The sequence below is a fragment of the Sceloporus occidentalis genome, unplaced genomic scaffold (assembly GCF_023333645.1).
Source record: "Sceloporus occidentalis isolate IW3139 unplaced genomic scaffold, rSceOcc1.0.p SCAF_50, whole genome shotgun sequence".
In the NCBI taxonomy this organism is placed as follows: Eukaryota; Metazoa; Chordata; class Lepidosauria; order Squamata; family Phrynosomatidae; genus Sceloporus; species Sceloporus occidentalis.
The window spans coordinates 6,962,349-6,984,057 of NW_028317030.1; the positions used below are offsets into that span (position 1 = coordinate 6,962,349).

A 21,709-nucleotide genomic window follows, 5' to 3' on the forward strand; every position below is an offset into this window, starting at 1 on the left:
GTTAAGCCAAGCCACAGTCAGATATGTATTGTATGTTTAATATTTTCAAAGTATCCACATTTTCTTCATACAGAGGGTGGTAGATAAGCGGAACAGCCTTCCAGCAGACGTGGTAGAGGCTAATATAGTGAGGAAATAGGGATAGGCACACGGCTCCTGAATCTAAGACGAGACCAACGACTGATTAAGGTTTGAGTCTTTACAGCAGGAGAAACGGGCAGACTAGACGGGGGCCGAATGGGGCCGATCTGCCGGCAGATTCTTTGTTTCTTGATAAGCTGTAAGTGATGTTTAGATTTGTTCTTAAGCATAAAGTAAACTGTAATGTGAAGCACATGTTTGTGTTCTATATGTTGAAGTGAATGCCTTTCTGTGCAGGTAAAAAATTGCTGTCAGACAGATCCCGGTACATAATTTCCCTTCCCTGCAGGAATGAATTGTTCCTCTCATATCGGAGGACAATATAAATCGTCTCCCCGTCAGAAACGTTGCATCCATAGTTACTTAAATCCTGCAAACCATTAAATCTTTCACTGGTCGGATTTTGGGGAAATGATGCGACACCAAAGTCATTAAGGTCGAAAAAGTATGGAACCCAGACCTCTTTGGGCAGACAAAGCCCCAGGAATCAGCCATGGGTTTGGTCCACAACGTATCTCCCCACCAACTAGGACGCCAAAAGTGTCTTGGAATCAAGGTAGGGTTTGGGTTCCGCCATTGAGGTTTGCAACCACCATTTCTGGTCAGGATAGGAACCCTGGTAGGATATAGTCCTAAAATTGGTCTGACCCAACCAAGACCGTTGGCCATGATGCTAAAGTATGGGAGAGAACGGGGAGGTAAGTGGTGATTAGCATTCAGTAGGAAGGGAGCAGAAAGGAAGACAAAAAATAGAAATTTTGGGCAAGAGGTCATCTGGGGACTTAAATGTGCTACAGTCCCAAGTTATTCAATTAAGCAGAGAACCTTAACCAGCAATCACCTTTACCTGCGCTAGGTCTTCGGACTTCTTCTTGCCTTCGCCTGGCCCATCTGGATACGGCAGGATAAAGAGTTCTGCAGAAGTGGGCAATCCCGGAAGGATGGCGACCAAAATCTGCTTGCTGTTCACCCCGGTCGCCTTAACCAAAAAGAAACACAAACACGTAACACTAAGTAAAACAAGCTATCATACAGTTGCATAAGTCTTAAAGTCTGCGTTTAACCTTTTGATGACTAATAAAAGAAAGTTGCAAGGATTCACTCATGGTGGTGACCTTATGGACAGGCTTTTGTGGGTCTTCAGAAGTCCAACGTCAATAGGTAAAGAAGATCTGTCTGAATGTTTCCCCTGCCTTCGGGTGATGGAATGTTTTCGCATTCCCAGTCGCATACTGGTTGGAATTTGGAAAGCGTTAACCAAAACAGAATATGTAGCCAACGAGATATTGAAAAATCCATTTGGATCCCTATGGCTATAGTGAAGCCGCGCTGGGCTAGGAGCAATCAGCTGCCAACTGTGTGGCTGGAGGACCGCTGGTTCAATCCCGACCACTTTAATTAGCAGACGGCTTTCAGGTTTACGCACAGCTGGCTCTGGAGTGCCGTACGCGACACCTGCTCTCCAGAGGAACGGGAGGAAGAGTGCATTCTGCCGAGCTGCACTCACACTGCTCGATTAATTGCCAGCTCCTGCGTGGCCAGGCAGAACGTTGGCTATGGCCGTAGGCTACGCTGCTGCCTTCTCCGCGGGTTTTTTTTTTTTTTAGTAAGAATGATAAAAAACAAAGCGAGAGGAGACTTTCCTCTATTAGACTACCCAGAAGTGTTTAAATAAAACATAAATTAAAAATGTGAAGGGATGGAATGTTGGGAAAAGTAGCGTTCTGTTATGACGAAGTGTAAGGGGTAAACAGATGGACTCCGGTCGACCGAGGCACGCAGAGACCCGTGTTTATAACCCATGCTTCGGTGAATCCAACCGGAAGAACATGGCTTTGTGAACAGGGATGCCACTTGTTACCACTTTGCCTTCTCGGTGAACGTTTCTCCCTCGTGGAATGAAGAAAGGTTTAGCGGCGCGGGAACAGATGGAAGACGTGGACGAAGTATACGGAGCAAAAAAAAGCGGTGGTTCTGTGTATGTAGTATCTAGAAAATGTATTCTAAGGGAAAAAAATATATACCAGGACACGGAAATCAAAGAATGTCCATCAGTGCGGAAACTTTCTAACACTAGTCAACCCTATATTTTGTCCATAACTGGTGAGATCCCATATTAAACTGGTTGTACTGGTGTGTAGGCAGGGGATACGTATGTGTCACATAAAATAGCCTGGTTTGCAGGAATATCCCACCACTGTATTGTTTAACCCCTTAAGGACCAGGGCTAAAGCCTACAAGTCTTTCCTACATCGTTCTTTGTTTCTATCTGATTTGGTGAAACCGCACAAATTATATATAACGGATCAGTATATATATCTATATATATATATATATATATATATATATATATATATATATCTATATATATATATATTTGAGAAAATTAGGGCTTTTTTTTAAACCATATTCACATCATTTTTAATGTTATTGTTTTAAATTGGATGTAAAAAAATTACCCATTTATTCACAGTTTTACAGGTATGTAACTTATTCACAGCTAGTAGAAACATGAAAAACTATTTTAATGTATTTAATGTATTTTTGGTTTTCTAATATTTTTAGGTTTTTGTAATTTTTTTTTTTTTTTATTCCTTACTTAAACCTAACCCCGTTTAATTCCCCACTAACTTTCACCACACTAATCACCCAATATAAATTAAAAATTCCATAAAAAAAAAAAAAATTAGCCTCTTAGGGTCAGGTATAAATAAAAATAAACAATCTTTTCATGATGAACCAGGTACGTCATTGGTCCTCTAGGGACATCTTTGCGTGATGAACCAGGCACGTCACTGGTCGAGTAGAGGTTAAGGGAAGTCAATTTGGAATGTGTAATGGTCACTTACATGCATGAGTGCCTTCTTAATCACACGACTTATATCTTTTCTCCACTCAGGGATGTCGGGGTTGTATTCGTCCAGGTTGGGTGAGAACGATAACCTCAAAGACTGGAACTGCTCTGGAACAAAAAGAAAATACAAGCTGTTTTATATTCATTTTACGCTAGAAATAAAGGCTGTTTTTTAATACTGTACAGTAGGATGGGACCCTTCTTTCTGGACTTTAATACAGTACAGGAAGGCAGGCGGACATTTTTTGGCTCGTCTCATCCCCACCCCATCAGCCAAGGGATAAGAATGTTCAATCTTTATGGATGTGTCCGTGACATTTATGCCAGTGGTAGAGGCGCGCAGAGATATAACTTGGCTTGGCGCTGCCCTTATCTCCGCCATTCCGAGTGCTACGCACTGAGATATGATGTCATATCCCCGCACATTGCATTGGAGGTGTGATGTAACTTCACTACGGAGGCTGTGCTGGCTGGGTCCTGTCTATTTTTTCTACGTCGGCCCGAATAGAGGTCTCGACTTCATCTCAATTGAAGTTCAAATTCCAGACTCTATCCCACAAAGCCGCCAACGGAATTAGGGCTCACAATATGTGACACAAATTTACTACACCACATGAAACGTTTGTGAGGACCTTGTCTGATAGCATGGAAACATTTAAGTCATGGAAACATTTAAGTCATGGAAACTGTAGCATTTCTTCCCCCGTATCTCCCAAGCGTCCCTGATAGTTTGGACAGTCCCTTTTTAGGACCCCAAATCCCTGTTAGTAATGACACCTGAGAGCGCACCTGCTGACCTCTATTCTCATTATCCTCAGCCTACTAAGTGCCAAATACTCTCTTCTTCCCTGAGGCAATTGCCCCAGGCGGCACTTCAGAAGGGGCGGCACTTTGCCGCCCCAAGCGGTTTTTTTTTTTGTTTTTTTTGAAGCGGAGGAGAGAGAGAGGGGCACCGAGTGGTTTTCGCTTACCCGCTCGGCGCCCCTCTCTCTCTCCTCTGCGGCGAGTTTCCCTGTTCGGTCTCTGTGCCGGCTTGTAATGCAGAGCGCCGGAAGTGACGCGAATTTCCGGCGCTCAGCATTACAAGCCGGCACCGTGGCAGCACAGGGAGACTCGCCGCAGGTAAGTACCGGTGGTGTGGGGGGGTAGGTAATGCCGCCCCCCCCCCGGCGTCGGCGGGGGGCGGCATTTTTAAACTTCGCCCCAGGCGGTAAGTCTTCAGCCGGCCCTGGGCGTTACTCACACCTGGGATCTCTCCTGGTTCCTCCCGGGGACTCCGGGTAAAGCGCCGCTTCTCTAGGTCTCCGGGGCACTAAGGTGAAACTCTGGGTCGCGGCGTTGCGGCACGCATCAATCCCCGCCCACTTCCCCGCCCTCTTCCCCATTAAAAATAGCATGTGTCCCGCGACCTCGGTGGGGTCGCCCACTGACGACAACAGGACAACCCCCAACGTCAATGGAACCTTCTACCGCGTATCCAGCCGCCCACCGCACCTACGTCATCCGGTGGCCGCTGGACTTAAAGTGCCGGGCCGCCCCGTGATCACCCGTCCGGCGCTGCCTGCTCGGCTGCTGTGTATAAATTATTGATGTTTCGTGGATTTTCCTGTTCCTGTAGACAATCAGTTGTTTAGAAAAGCCTTATCGCCTGTATTTGCATACCTGCCAACAGTTCCAGATTTCGGGGGACAGTCCGGAACGCACATGGAACTTACGGGTCAATTTAAGTCCTGCAAATTCTCTCCCGCCCTCATTACATCTCTTTGTATACGTTTTTTCTTTGTTTTGTTTTCACGCTACTGAGGAGGTGGTTGATAAGTGGCACAGCCTCCCAGCAGAAGCGGCAGGCGTTAACACAGTGAGGGAACTTAAAACACGCTCGTATTTTTCTCAGCTTTTTAAACAATAAAACGAGATTATTATAATTTATTGCAGCAGGAACTCCGTAAACAGAAGGAACCAGTCGGTGCTCTACACACAAACAGATCGGCCTCGGCAATCACCGAGCTTCACGCAAATCTTATTTCACTCCCCGGCTATGCAATTATTCAATCACGCCGACCGCACGAGAGTTAAATTGCGGGTATCGCCTCACCTAATAGGAGGCTGCGAGCTCTAAATACAAATTAGAACCAGCGGAACTTTATATTAATATGCAGAAAACGCCTGATTTTAACTAAAGCGCGAGGAATCGGATCGGGGGGGGGGGGGTTTGAGAATAACCTCCACCGTGGCATAATAAACAGGCAGGAGAATACGGGTGGAATTGTTTGCCAGGCATTCGGAAAATCCTCCGAGCCGTGATCTGGTAAATACAACGGACGAGACTATTTTTTTATATTTTTTTTCTTACAAAAAAAAATTCTTTGTTTATTTTTTTGGTTATATACCCCCCCCCCCCCACCGGGAGATATTACAGAAGTTCTGTTTCTGCCCCTTCTCGGGATGTTGGAATCCTGCTCTTTTGATCGTGGGACCCCAAATTAGAAACATAGAATCTGCCGGCAGATCGCCCCCCATCCGGCCCCCGTCTAGTCGCCCGTTTCTCCTGCTGTAAAGACTCAAACCTTAATCAGTCGTTGGTCTCGTCTTAGATTCAGGAGCCGTATGCCGATCCCGCGCATGTTTCAATTCTTTAATATTTATCACAGGAAAATCCCTTCACTTTTGAAAATGTGCATTTTGGGAGATTGTTTGAAATGCCTTTTTTGTACATTTCTTAATTCTTCTTAACTGTAACAGTATTTTGTGATAAAGGTCCCACTGTGGATCCTATTTCCACTCTGAAGAAGTCATTTAATTAACAAGAAGCCTTAAGCAAAATAGGAAAAAAAACCTCAAGATCAAAATCGCACGAAATGGATCCGACATCAACCGCTTTTTTGCAAAAAAATTGATCTGTGCGGAAATTAGAGGGGAGCCTCCCTCCCGGGGCCGGGGGTTTACGTTTCTGTAAACTGTTACGATAGGAACCTCAAAAGGCACTTAATTATAAATAAATCCTAAATAAATATCATACTTTGCATTCATTGATCTGAATGGGAGTTAAACTTTTCCTGATTGCCTATTTCCTAAAATATTCAAAAGTTTGGGGTCACTTAGAAATGTTCTTGTTTTGGGGGGAGCAGATTTTGTCCATTGAAATAACATGAAATGGATCAGAAATCCAGCACAGATGGGGTTAATGTTGTAAATGACTATTGTAGCTGGAAACAGCTGATTTTTAATGGAATCTCTTTATAGGCGTACAGAGGCCCTTTATCACTCCCATCACTCCTGTGTTCCAATGGCCTTTTATCACCCCATCACTCCTGTGTTCCAATGGCCCTTTATCACTCCCATCACTCCTGTGTTCCATTGGCCCTTTATCACTCCCATCACTCCTGTGTTCCAATGGCCCTTTATCGCTCCCATCACTCCTGGGTTCCAATGGCCCTTTATCACTCCCATCACTCCTGTGTTCCAATGGCTCTTTATCACTCCCATCACTCCTGTGTTCCAATGGCTCTTTATCACTCCCATCACTCCTGTGTTCCAATGGCCCTTTATTACTCCCATCACTCCTGTGTTCCAATGGCCCTTTATCACTCCCATCACTCCTGTGTTCCAATGGCCCTTTATCACTCCCATCACTCCTGTGTTCCAATGGCCCTTTATCACTCCCATCACTCCTGTGTTCCAATGGCCCTTTATCACTCCCATCACTCCTGTGTTCCAATGGCCCTTTATCACTCCCATCACTCCTGTGTTCCAATGGCCCTTTATCACTCCCATCACTCCTGTGTTCCAATGGCCCTTTATCACTCCCATCACTCCTGGGTTCCACTGGCACGTTGTGTTCGCTGATCCAAGTTTAAGTTTAAAAGGCTAACTGATGGTTAGAAAACTCTTTTGTAATTATGTTACAGACAGAAATTTCCTCGTTTTCCATGAAAAAGAGCTGAGTGACCCCAAACTTTTGAATGGCAGTGTAAATAATTTGACTGTAAATATTAACAACTCTTCCATATCTAAAAATTAGATCAAAACATTCTTCTATAAATCTTATCATTTCTGATACATTAAAGTACATAAAAGGGAACGTTTACGAAAGGAGTCCTACTAAAGAAGAATGCTTATCGAGGAAATTGTATTTTAATTTGAATTCTTTTGAAACAAAGCGCAAGTAAATAAATAACCTTGAGTAGAAGCTCCAGCTCTGAGCTGCAGCTTCCCGTTTCACCTGTGGCCCGACGATTCTCACAACTGACTTGCCGCTTGAAGCAGCCAATCAGTGACATGGAAGAGGTCCATTTAAAGTCAATGGGAACACTTTCTTCACGTTTGTCCCAAAAGACCCCCTACCCGAAGCGTTGGCCGAACCAACGCTGGAGCTGATTGGCTGTAAGTATATCGCGTGAAGGGAGATGGGTTCAGCCGAATACATCTCCGGCATGGAAATTAGGGGGGGGTCAGATCAGGGGGTTATGGAGAATCCCACCACGCATTTTCAAGGGGGATACCATGATCATTTATCTCATGCATTAAAGTGTATATAATAACTGGGTTGCCCCTTTAAGGCGCAGACCCCAGTGGGGGCCGGGTGTCGCAGAACAATTTTTAGATAATAAGCAGCCTTTCAGTAAACTTTGTTGACTTGGGCCGAGCTCCGGACCCGGGGTTATCGCTCTGTATCGGGTTAGAGGCTCGGGCCGCCGAGCCGGCAGATGTCGCAGGATTTTAAAGAGCTCACCATACACAGCGATGGTCTTGGTGTCCTGGAGAATCGCATTCCCCGCCGAGACCTGCACGGTGATCGCGTTCATTCCTTCGGCTGTAAACGTGAAGGAGATACTTCCGTCCAGGCTGATGAGCGGCTACAAAATAACCACAAAAAAGAAACACGAAATTCTAATTGTTACAAATTGTTCTTTCAGCATCACGGACTCAAACAATGTGTCTTTATTGGGCTAATGGCTGCCGCTACAGGTATAGTAAAAGTATAGAAACCCAGAACCTCCCAGGAGATCGGCCCCATTCGGCCCCCGTCTAGTCGCCCGTTTAGGAGCCGTTTGTCTATCCCATGCATGTTTAATACCCTCACTGTATTACCCTCTACCACTTCTGCTTGGAGGCTGTTCCATTTATCTACCATCCTCTCAATTTGCCATTTATAGATCTCGGTATTCTCTGCTATAACAATAATGGCTAAATCTGGGCAGAAGTTACTGATGGTTTTGGACAATAATAACCTGACATGAATTAAAACCAACTCATCTCAGACACTCTTTTATATGAATGCGTAAGAATCTGTCTATTCCACAGCATTATAAAAAAAAATCCCAAAACATACAATTCTGATACTACTTTATAATTATTATCTGATGACCACTGACATTGATTGATTAATAATAATAGTAACAAAAATAACAATGACATTATGGATATATAGACAGAAATTATCATTCTATGCTGCTTGCTTTTTCTTTAGTATATTTGGGCAAAAATTGGGCTTTTTTTTTGGCAGGTTGGCTGATGGACGCTAACAGGTCCTGCTCCCTAAAGACAGTCCTCAGGCGAATAAATAATGGCAGACCTCTGTCTCGTTGAGTTTTCAGAGATCTCATACGTTGTCATGGCTGATTATTAAAAGTCCAAATATATATATATTCTCCCGGCTACGTAGAAACCCCGTAGTGGAAAGAGACTCGATGCACCTCGCTGTTATTTCCAAGCCACCAGATGTACGTGAGGGTCCCCACGTGACTCGGCCACAGGACCACCGACGCATTCACCTCTTTATTCTTTGTGGTCACGAACGGCAGCACCAAATGGACATGTTCCAAGGGGGCTGCGGAAAACAGAAGCCAGACTCAATCACATTCCCACAAACACCTTACATAGTACTTTATTTACAAGATTAGAGAGCGTCTCACAGTAGGAGCAAAACTCCAAACGGGAACATGGTTGTTGTTTTTTGTCTTTTTTTTCCCCGACCATAAGTTTGGGGTCACTCAGCTGTTTTCATGGAAAACGAGGATACTTCTGGCTGTAACAAAAGAGTTTTCTAACCATCAATTAGCCTTTTATACTTAAACTTGGATCAGCGAACACAACGTGCCATTGGAACACAGGAGTGATGGGAGTGATAAAGGGCCACTGGAACACAGGAGTGATGGGAGTGATAAAGGGCCATTGGAACACAGGAGTGATGGGAGTGATAAAGGGCCATTGAAACACAGGAGTGATGGGAGTGATAAAGGGCCATTGGAACACAGGAGTGATGGGAGTGATAAAGGGCCATTGGAACACAGGAGTGATGAGAGTGATAAAGGGCCATTGGAACACAGGAGTGATGGGAGTGATGAAGGGCCATTGGAACACAGGAGTGATGGGAGTGATAAAGTGCCGTTAAAACACAGGAGTAATGGGAGTGATAAAGGGCTATTGGAACACAGGAGTGATGGGAGTGATAAAGGGCCATTGGAACATAGGAGTGATGGGAGTGATAAAGGGTCTCTGTACGCCTATGAAGAGATTCCATTAAAAATCAGCCGTTTCCAGCTACAATAGTCGCTTACAACATTAACCCCGTCTGCGCTGGATTTCTGACCCATTCAATGTTATTCCACTTGACAAAATTTGATTCCCCCCCAAAAAACAAGGAAATGTCTAAGTGACCCCAAACTTTTGAATGGTCATGTAATATTAAAGATTAAATATAAGATTAGATGTCAGCATTTGGAGACTTATCTTGTCCTCTGAGACTCCAGCTCTGGAGCTCGTACTCTGGTTTGGTTATAAATGCATTAAGACACCAAACTTACCTTACTCAGAAGGACATAAAACCTGCTTATATGTTGCCCAAAATGCCCATAAAATCATCAGGCTGTTCCATATACTCTGCAGATTTTGATACTTTAATTACCAAACGCAGTATTACAGACATCATTTCTAATTTCTAATTTGATCGACCAAACTTTTCCCCGAAATAATTCTTGAATAATTTTTATATAATTTTTCAGGGAATCCTTAACTGCCATGTGACGCAAGAGCAGATACTGATAGGTTGTTGCTGAAAAAAGAATCAGCACCTTTATATGCCTTAAAACTGGTGACTAGTGTGTTCAAAACGAATTTGTTAAGCTCTGTTGATTAACGTCAAGTTTATTCTTAGGGACGGGTCATCTTCACGGTGTTCTGCTCCCTGTGTTTAGTTTCTTACTTTGTGAAGCCACGGAAGGCTTTTGTTTGACCGGCTTGGGTTTACCGGTAGTGCAGAAACGGCCAGCTGCTTTCTAGAGAGACTTCAGTATTTAAAGTTACCCCACATAGAGAAAATAAGCAACATTGTAGACCACCGAATGCCTTTTAAAATATTTTGGCCTGATCCGAATTCTTCTCTAAAAAAGAATTTTTCACTTTTGCTAAATTTATTGCAATAATAATGACTGCCTGTTAATGAAGACATGGATTAGTAGCCAATCAATCATTGTTTCTAAAATTCTTAATTAATCTTACTACCTTCCTAAGTGTTTTTCCCAGATATTGTGAAACCGTTTGGTTTTCTGTATAAAATAACCCTGGATTTGTTCATTGAAGGGCCGCTCTCTGCATATCTGCGATGCGGCACTCGGGACGGGTTACTGCGGCAAGAGAATCTCATACGTTACACTCCTGCCCTCTGCTGGATACAGAGAGAAGTGCAAGCAACTCAGACCTGAAGTCTATAAAAGGAGCGACCAATAATTTCTATTACTTATATCAGATTTATTTTAAAAAATGTGCTGTTTCCTCCTCTAAACCATTCTGGTTTTTACCCAATAATATAATTTTATAGGGAAATAGACTTCATAAGCATCGCCATAAAGCATCAGCTCAGTGCGGTGTTTGAGCCGGGAAAGTCACCCAAAATATCACATGACTGACAGCAACGGCAGCTCCAGGTCTGCAGATAAAGGGAGTTTATTGGAGCAAAATGGGGGGTTATATTACTGTATACAGCGCTGGGGGTTATATTACTGTATACAGTGCTGGGGGTTATATTACTGTATACAGTGCTGGGGGTTATATTACTGTATACAGCGCTGGGGGTTATATTACTGTATACAGTGCTGGGGGTTATATTACTGTATACAGCGCTGGGGGTTATATTACTGTATACAGCGCTGGGGGGTTATATTACTGTATACAGCGCTGGGGGGTTATATTACTGTATACAGCGCTGGGGGTTATATTACTGTATACAGTGCTGAGGGTTATATTACTGTATACAGCGCTGGGGGGTTATATTACTGTATACAGCGCTGGGGGTTATATTACTGTATACAGTGCTGAGGGTTATATTACTGTATACAGCGCTGGGGGTTATATTACTGTATACAGCGCTGGGGGTTATATTACTGTATACAGCGCTGGGGGTTATTACTGTATACAGCGCTGGGGTTATATTACTGTATACAGCGCTGGGGGGTTATATTACTGTATACAGCGCTGGGGGTTATTACTGTATACAGCACTGGGGTTATATTACTGTATACAGTGCTGGGGGTATATTACTGTATACAGCACTGGGGGGTTATATTACTGTATACAGTGCTGGGGGGTTATATTACTGTATACAGCACTGGGGGGTTATATTACTGTATACAGCGCTGGGGGTTATATTACTGTATACAGTGCTGGGGGTTATTACTGTATACAGCGCTGGGGGTTATATTACTGTATACAGCGCTGGGGGTTATATTACTGTATACAGTGCTGGGGTTATATTACTGTATACAGCGCTGGGGGTTATTACTGTATACAGCGCTGGGGGTTATATTACTGTATACAGCGCTGGGGGGTTATATTACTGTATACAGCGCTGAGGATTATTTTAGTATACACTGTTGGGGGCAATATTATTAATTTCCATGGGACTCCCCCTTTAAAACAAATAACTATAAATGTTTTAGTAGTATACAGTATCTAGAAAGCGTATAGAGAAATCAGTATATTCTATTTATTTTTCTGAATGTTGGTAAGATTTCAGCATACATTATAAACTATTCAATGTATTGGGTATATTTAAATGTATGTATGATTTAGAGCCAAACACTTATTACGCACATATACAGCCGTCGGCCTTAAAGTGCCAGGTCCCCCCCACCCCCACCCCGTCATTGCCAGTCTGGTCCTGGTGGAACTACAGATTTCTACGATAATAATTTCTCCTCTCTAATGACATCTCTGCTGCCCATCAAAGGCTTCAAGGTCATCTAAGTCTCCTACTTAATTTATGGTTATAAATAGTTCAGCGGAAGAGATCCCTGCGACGTGAAAGATTAATACATAGAATATCAAAAAGAATGTGCGAAGAATAGCAGAGTGCGCGTGATGAATTATTCATTCTGAACAGTAGGTGGCGCTGCATTACCCTAAATTCAAGATTTTTTTCTGCCTTATTATTATATTTTAAAACCTTTATCCCGCAGACAGAGGTGTGAGTGATAGAGCGGTGGGCAGCGGGATGGCAGCCCCTTAATGAAACAGGAATTGTTAATGAGTCACCATGTCCATAAGGTTTTTAATTTTTTAAATAATTATTCGTATTAAGATGTCTGTGTATTGAACACTCTAGGGCCCCTTTTTCTTCTATATCCAGTGATATAGAATTGCTGATGGTATATGAATAAAAAGTAATAATAATATTTAACTTTTTTTTTAGAACTTTAAGATATTTTTTTCTGGTAGCAATAAACTTAGAAGGGTCTTCCTTCCCTAATGTATCGGTCTGTCAGACACTTTGAAGGTAGGGACTGTAAGAAGCGCTGCGGGGGTTGTTGGTGCTATAGAAATAAAAGATGATAATAAGTCTATCGTTTCCTTCAAAAATGTACTTGCATAAAACAACATATTTGCATATTGAAGAAATGAATGCTGCATATGGTTACAAAAGGGTTAAAATCAGTAGGTGGGACAGCACCTTAAAAAACATGGAAAATGTTTAATGGGAGGAGGGGAGCAGAAAGTTGTATGCTTGGAGTGGGTTGAATGTTGTCATTATATGCATAATACAGATAAGTGGGTGGGGTTAAAAATAAACCCCTCCCATTTTACATATTTGAGGCCCCTAAAAAATAGGGTTTTAAAAATGTACCTTATGAGTTGACTGCGCAGGGATATATATATATATATACAAACAAAAAAATGAAGGTAATTTTCTTTTTTTGCTAATACCGCCTGAAAACTGAAAAGTTTTAAATAAAAATCTACAGTTTTTAATGGTCTATTTGTTTTATTTCCTCGTAACAATTAATGAAAGTGATCTAATATAAATATTAAACGGCTACATACTGGTTACGTGTAAGTAGAGGGTCGCGCTGGCGGATCCCAGGTTGTTGTCCACCTGCACCGAGACACGGAAGATTCCCACGTTCTGGTAGACATGTTTGATGCCATCCTCCGTGGCACTGAGATTGGCGTACGAAACAGCTATGCCATCCCCGAAATCCACCTGAATATTCATCCTCTGAACGTCTCCCTGAGTAAAGAGACAAAGCAGAGACAAGCGGACAGTGAAACTGTGATAGGAACAGCCTCCCAGCAGAGGTGGTAGAGGGTAATACAGTGAGGGTATTAAACATGCATGGGATAGACATACGGCTCCTGAATCTAAGACGAGACCAACGACTGATCAAGGTTTGAGTTTTTACAGCAGGAGAAACGGGCGACTAGACGGGGGCCGGATGGGGCCGATCTGCTGGCAAGTTCTATGTTTCTTTGTTTGTAGGAGATTCTAGAAATCTTCACACATTAGCTATAAGGGGCCGCGGCGGCCCTTTCTGTGGGAGAAGCTCCCTGGGCTTAGCCCTTCATACGGCGTTAGCGTGAGTGTGTGTCACCTATGGCGTTAGGAGAGTCAGGGAGAGCTTTTGGTAAGTGGAGCATGGGAGGGCAGGGAGGTAGAAGGTGTGCGTATGTGTATGTGTGAGAATCATGTTAAATAACAAAACAAAAAAAACAGAAATAGCTAATTATGGGTAGTTTTCATTTAATTATATTAAAAACTGTGACTGCTCTCCATATATTATGACATTTTCCCATATATCTAAATATTTAAGGTCTCGTTTTACGTTGTAATGCCCCCCGTTTTATTTTTTTAATTCTCTCGCTGTGGATTCTTATTCCTATCATGCGCGCCGAGCGGATTTAATAGCGCAGCAATGCAGAGGGATATTTTTATGTTTGCAGCAGAAATTATAGTAATTTCTGCCCATGAATGTCAATATGAAATAATAAGTTCCCGCTTTTATTATTGGTAATGCACACTGGCTGCCAAGAAGAAAGAAAAAAAAAAGACATTTTTTTTTTTCACCCAAACGAAACATATTTTAGTTGAAATGTATGTATGAGAAAAAAAAGAAATCTTTATTGGCTATAAAAAATATAGATTTGTTCCTTTCTGATGTTATTGATTATGGAACGCCGCGGCTCTTTTATATATCCGAGAAAAGCCTATTAGTGCATAGAGAGTTAATCTACCCCCTTTATAATTAGTATCTGCCACACTACTGGGTATTACAATGAGCCGGGGGCAGGATTCCTAAATGCTGTTCTGGAAAGGGGGGGGGACGATATCCCTGGTAGATAATAGGCTTCTGTGATATAGGAGAGATATAGAATCTGCAGTAGACCGGCCCCATCTGGCCCATCAAGTCGCCTTTATCAGTCGTTGGTCTCGTCTTAGATTCAGGAGCCGTATGTCTATCCCATGCATGTTTAATACCCTCACTGTATTACCCTCTACCACTTCTGCTGGGAGGCTGCTCCATGTATCGACCACCAAACATATAGATGCTGATCGAGGCAACCAGACATTCATTTGAACTAATAAGTATAATGATGCCAAAAGCTGCGAAGGGGACGCTTCGCCTTTAAGGTGAAGATTCTAGGAGAATATTGCATCATCACACGCGTTACATTGTAACACATAGCGCAGCGAAGATGAGTCTCAATGTCACGCGATCGCTCCGGGCTCTGAATACGTGACAACAAAATCTCTTAATTCCATTCAGTTCTGCAACCTCTCTGACTCCCTATTGATTGATTCAGGAGCGGCGACTCTCTAACCCTGACACACAATATGTGTTTTATTGATTGTGAAGGTTGAAGCGAATCTCATTATAGATGATATCTCCAGCACCCGGTCTCTTTGTTATCAGCAAAACTTCTCTTTTTCGGCATGGGTTTGTGAATAAGGTGGTTAACCACAAACCAGCGGTAGCCTCGGGCTGATGGAAAAGCATTAGGGTAGATTCAAAAGTCCTATTTTGTGGGCGCCTCGAGGTGGCTCTGCCAACTCCTACATCCACTTCTCCTACTGTCTGCCAAGCCTTACTGACTTTATGTGATTTACTGCCTTTCGACGTGACTTGGGCGCCGGCCAAACCTTCGTGTATTCCACGAATATTCGCCCGTTCCCGTTTTCGTTTTTTGCCGGTTTTCTAGCAGGGGCTACTACGGGGTTAACGTGACAACAGCTCTATTGGTCGCCGGCAGGGGGTTCCACTGGCATCAACCAATGAAGGGCAGCTCCTCTTCATCGTTTGATGCCAGACGAGCCTCCCTGACGGCGACCAAAAGAGTCGCTCTAGTGGTCAATCTACCATGTGTTGACTATTCCATACCTCCTCCAGCTGTAGGGCAAACGTGACATTATGTCCTTGCTCGGCGGTTAGTTTCCCATCCATCGTTATGATACGTAGACCATGGGGCGCTTTCCCGGGACATTGCTGCGGTTTAGCCGTGTACTGCTCCCTCACGCCGTCCGTGCAGTTATTAGAGACCACTTTTCTGTATCTGAGACATTGAAAGATCAATAATGTATTTTTAGTTAATCCTCAGAATGTGTCATCAGGGCACAAAAACATTGTTTCACTGGGCGCAAAAAAAACATAAAAAAATGGTGATTTAAGACCCGAAGAACGATCTTCAGCTGAGAGGCAAAGGCAGTAATTGTTTGGTTTAACTAAAATAGCGGCCCGCGACGATCTGGGTAAATCGATGAAGCCTCCGAGAACATCAGACAACGTTTCAAGGGCGACATGACTTTAATGGCCGTACCCAGTGCTGTTCAGGTAACTCTGCCCATAGCTGCAGTCCTTCGATAACGAAGACGGGTTGTACCAGAACGCCGGCAAACACTGTCCATTGGTGTACCTCTCGTAGCCATAATCACTGGAATCAGAGACAGACAGGACCCTGTTAACATGTACGGTTAGGATGTACGGACATTAACCCCACAAAACCTGACCCTCAAAGATTCAGGAGTTAGAGGCCTTTTAATAAACTTTAAAACATTATCTAAAACGACCTTGGCGCTCCCGACTTTCGACATTGTTAAAGGAGAATCCTACCCAAAAATATGATTAATATCCAATTAAAATGTGTTTTCACAAGCCATTTTTTATGGTCTAAAAGTTTGATTTCCACCATACAAACCTCGCCATGTCCTCCTGTGGCCATAACTGTTCTCCGAGGAGTCCCAAGATGAAATCTGCTGCATAAGACACCACAACTCACGTACTTTTCCTAAAGAGCTCTGGGCCAAACTTGTTTCCACTACTCTATGCATAAAAATCTAATTTATCAACAAATTATGGAACCCAGCGCATCCCGCTCGCTGTCAGACCCCGGCCATGGGGGATTCCTAATAACATTATGAACTAAGCGACTCCTAGCGAGGATTCTAACGCATTATCCTGTTTTGAAAATGAAATTAATATTATTGTTTTCTTGCATTATATTCCACAGGATACTGCGGCTTGCGGGCTATCTGTGTCACAAAATAAATAAAACAAAATTCTAAATTCTTTTATTAAAATTGCCTATAGCCTCTGTCTTTACCGAGTCTAATGACGCCTTGCGTGTGTAAGATGTGTGGCGACCCGTTGGCAACTACGTCCTCCATTTTGTAATTTTGATTGGTTAGAATGGGTAAGTTAACTTTTTTTTATCTACACAGAGCAGTATATCAGTGCACGGAAGCATACGATGAAGCATGTTGCGTGTCGGGGACTTCTTGTGTCCTCTCAAGTTTCAGGCCATGGTGACAGGTCAATCACAATTATTTCCCTTGGTATTATTATTAATATTATTATTAGTATTATTTATTATTATCATTATTTATTATCATTGTTTTATTATTATTATTAGTATTATTTATTATTATCATTATTTATTATCATTGTTTTATTATTATTATTAGTATTATTATTATTGATATTCTTATTATTTAATTTTTTATAATCATTATTATTATTATTATTATTTAATATTATCATTATTTGTATTATTATTTGTATTATTTTATTATTATTTATTATCATTATTTAATATTATCATTATTTATCATATTATTATTATTTTATTTTTATTATCATTATTATTATTATTTTATATTATCATTATTTTAATTATTATTTTTATTATTTTAACTGATGTAGCGCTGTCATATTCCACAGCGCTGCACAATGGGTAGACAGTAAATAACTAGTAGTGTATCCCATAACAAATTGGACAGGAAAAAGGTAAGGAGAGTCCTGCTCAAAGGAGCTGACAATCTAGAATTCCATTGCATATTAAACTAACTCAGCGTAGCCATTGTAGTCAGTTTAGACTTAAAATTTAAACATATGCAAAGCGTTTAACTGTATTTTATTGCTAATTTCCAGCTGAAGCTGAGACATAAAATTATTTTAAACATATATTTTTTTAATCTACACGGGTTAGTGTGTGTGTAGGTTTTCTTTTTAATTAATGTAATTAACATTATTCAATATTATGTTACATTTAGTACCGAGACGGCATTAAAGCTCCTTGCGGGGGCTTCGATTCAGGGGATTTATGGAAATTGAGCAAAAGAAGTGGTTCCACATATTAAGATTGTTATGAATACGTTATGTATATGTTTCAACGTCGGCGGCTGCCGGACTAGTATTTCAGTTTTACTTCCCCTCGCAGGCAGTAACCGGCGCAGCGTTACAATGGCCAGATAATAAATACATGATTATGACTCTTATTAAAATTATTTTATAAGCGCGGTAAAAAGCAAATGTTTTTAATCGAGCGCTTATATTTTCATACATTTGTTTGGAATTTACAAATAATTATATGTATCGAGTTTAACTGAAGCAGAGTATAAAGTAACAATAATGTTAATAAATGTTACGGGCGAGTGTTTGTACATTTCGGGGCCGGGGAATCAGGGGAGGAGAGAGGGGCATCAGGGGAAGAAAGAGAGGCACAAGGGAGGAAAGAGGGGCATCAGGGGAAGAAAGAGAGGCACAAGGGAGGAAAGAGGGGCATCAGGGGAAGAAAGAGAGGCACAAGGGAGGAAAGAGGGGCATCAGGGGAAGAAAGAGAAGCACAAGGGAGGAAAGAGGGGCATCAGGGGAAGAAAGAGAGGCACAAGGGAGGAAAGAGGGGCATCAGGGGAAGAAAGAGAAGCACAAGGGAGGAAAGAGGGGCATCAGGGGAAGAAAGAGAGGCACAGGGGAGGAAAGAGGAGCATTGGGGGAGGAAAGAGAGGCATCAGGGAAGGAAAAAGGGGCATTGAGGAAAGAAATGGAGGCACAAGAGAGGAAAGAGGGGCATTAGGGGAGGAAAGAGAGGAACAAGGGAGGAAAAGAGAGGCACATACAGGGACTGACTACACTTAACAGGGAGAAGTTTGGAGGTATAAGTACATAAGGCACTCACCACTCAAAGTCCGCCTCGGTGCACACGCAGGGGTCAGATGACATTGTTCTGGGGTACCTTCCTTGCATACATTTCCGCTCTAATCTCCGTTTCTTGTACGTCCGCTTGGCGCCCATTATACAGGCTTCTCCCTGAAACGGAACGCGGAATAAAACTATTTCCCCGTAATTCTTTCAAACAAATCGCTTTCTTTGCTTTAATTGGACAATGAGACGGGCAGCTGCAGGATTCCAAGATTTACTAAAAAAAAAATGCATTGAATAAAATGTTGCGTTCTGCGTCGGGGATATATTTAATTTTATTCCTTAAGTCTTGGTTTTCTGAGGGTTCTATGTGTTATAGATACATGCGCCGCCTGCTCCTCCAGACGCCATAATGTGCCAGAGACATACAAAGAGCCCTCTGATTAATTATTGAATGCCCCAGAACTTCAGGCAAGAAAATACAACCCAGCGTAATAAAAGCAAAGCCGCGCTAATAACATTTTTATTCAGATATGAAAACTCTCCAAATATACAAAAAATATATTAAAAAATATACATTTTTATTTAGTTTTTCTGCCAGCATTTCATACATTTTCATCAGCGGTACTGTAGCCTGGGGTAGATCTGCTCTCGGGGATTAGGTCCCCCAGGTGTGCCGCTGCTCAGTGGGCCGTTACACGGAAGATTTCTGTGCGCCATTTACCCATCAGCCCCCTTAATATGACAGCGGCAGCCCAGAAGAGGCATCGAGTGGTCCCAAAACGTTCCTGCTGCCTCTCCCAAACAGCCACCTTGCCACTAATGCCCGGGGACATCCGACATCTGCGCATGCTTAAGCTGATCGGGTGCCGCGGCCGCACATATCGCAATGATGGCCGCAATGATGTCATTAGGCAGCCGCCATCCAGCCCTGGTCGCAAGATGACATGCGGGAGCTGCATGGGAGGTCCATTGCTTTTTCACCCCCCCGGGGCAGTCAATTGGAGATAAGAGGATCCCCTCAGCCAGCCCATGCACAGTGCTCGAAAATCATGACTGTCTTGCATAAACAGGACAGTTGGGAGGTATGCATTTCATACACCATTCAGAAGAATTTGGAATAACGCTCCTTAAAATCTAAATGAACAGGCGAATGACCCATCTGCAGCTCGGAGACACGCAGCCAGCCGCTGCCATTAATCTTCATCCCTCGGTCACCTGCGCGGAGCATCCAGAGGACACAGGACGGGGCAATTACCGAGAATAGAGGCACTTAACCCTTTCCATGCATCGTCAGTTTGTGTGTGGCACAGCGGACAGAGGCAACCTTTACGGGTTACTCAGCTCGGCACTTGGCGGCCCCGCTCTGTGAGTGTGAGTGGTCTACAACTTCGTGGCTGAGCCGTTGTCACCCCTCGACACTTCACAATAATAGCGCTTACAGCGCACCGGGGCAGATCTAGCTGGGCAGAAAGTTCACAAACTGAATTGTGGCAAAAGGTGGCATCCTACGTTTCAAGCGCCTGAGCTCTTCAGTACGACCCGTTCTGCTGCCAGGGCCTAGGGACGGCCGCCTATGGGCTGGATTTATACACCTGTTAGCGATCGGTGCGGCTGAAGCCCCCAAATATAATAATTAGGAGGGGGGGGTCCACGTACTTTTGGACATAAAGCGTAAGCTTATAGGAAAATGACTTGTATAAGTTATTGGGAGCTGAGCTGGATAAGTGACTCGCGCACACGTTGCCAAACTCCTGCCGAATAAACCTTTCTTCCATCTGTTAAACGTTTCCATTACAAATCCTCGGAAAATGTAACATAAAAGCGCTTTGTTATTTTCAGAGACGCCTCTCCGATCCATCACCGCCGGCCCGTACAGAACGCTTTCTGACGTCGGCCTCAAGAATCTGACAAGTCGGAGACAAAACCTGACGAGGATGCGCTGAAGCTGAATGTGTATCTGTCAGGCGCGGCGGGAGAGAACATAAGGGGGGAATCGGACGCGGGGCGCGAAACAATCCTCAGCCGTCAGCCGCGGGATCAAATCCGGGCAAATAACATTCTACCTTCAAACCCGCAGAGCCAGCAATTATCGAATCGAGCTCGTGTTACACAGTCACATGATACAAAACCCCGCAGACGCACAGTTTATAATGGATATTGTGAATAGTATGTCAGACGTTTACATGGATTCTCCCGGCAGATCGGCCCCCATTCGGCCCCCATTCGGCCCCAGTCTAGTCGACCGTTTCTCCTGCTGTAAAGACTCAAACCTTAATCAGTCGTTGGGCTCGTCTTAGATTCAGGAGCCGTATGTCTATCCCATGCATGTTTAAATCCCCTCACTGTATTACCCTCTACCACTTCTGCTGGGAGGCTCTTACACTTATTTACCACCTTCTCAGCGCCATGGAATATGCTGGAGCTATATAGATATAATGTAATGTAATATGTCAAATAAAAATAAATTTAATTTTCTCACAAACCAGTTGAGCTAATGTGCCAGAAATCCAGAGCAGACGGGGTTAATGTTGTAAATGACTATTGTAGCTGGAATTGGCTGATTTTTAATGGAGTCTCTTCATAGCCCTACAGAGGCCCTTTATCACTCCCATCACTCCTGTGTTCCAATGGGCCTTTATCACTCCCATCACTCCTGTGTTCCAATGGCCCTTTATCACTCCCATCACTCCTGTGTTCCAATGGCCCTTTATCACTCCCATCACTCCTGGGTTCCAATGGCCCTTTATCACTCCCATCACTCCTGTGTTCCAATGGCCCTTTATCACTCCCATCACTCCTGGGTTCCAATGGCCCTTTATCACTCCCATCACTCCTGTGCACCAATGGCACGTTGTGTTCGCTGATCCAAGTTTAACTTTAAAAGGATAATTGATGGTTAGAAACCCCTTTTGTAATTACGTTACAGCCAGAAATCTCCTTGTTTTCCATGAAAACAGCTGAGTGACCCCAAACTTTTGAATGGTAGTAATGGCACAGTCTTTGAAATGTTTCCGTTGTACATGGA

At 43.1% G+C, this 21,709-nt stretch overlaps 1 protein-coding gene across 1 annotated transcript in view; it reads right to left on the minus strand.

Annotated features, from left to right (window-relative positions):
* LOC149288791 (VPS10 domain-containing receptor SorCS1-like) overlaps positions 1-21,709 on the minus strand; it is a 252,828-nt gene that overhangs the window by 20,200 nt on the left and 210,919 nt on the right. The window contains exons 16-23 of the mRNA XM_089491470.1: positions 18,719-18,849; positions 16,082-16,195; positions 15,646-15,817; positions 13,313-13,499; positions 8,692-8,825; positions 7,728-7,851; positions 2,991-3,103; positions 989-1,120 (exon numbers count right to left, since the gene is read on the minus strand). Of these exons, the coding sequence (XP_089347596.1) occupies positions 989-1,120; positions 2,991-3,103; positions 7,728-7,851; positions 8,692-8,825; positions 13,313-13,499; positions 15,646-15,817; positions 16,082-16,195; positions 18,719-18,849 (1,107 nt within the window). The remainder of the gene's footprint in view (positions 1-988; positions 1,121-2,990; positions 3,104-7,727; positions 7,852-8,691; positions 8,826-13,312; positions 13,500-15,645; positions 15,818-16,081; positions 16,196-18,718; positions 18,850-21,709) is intronic.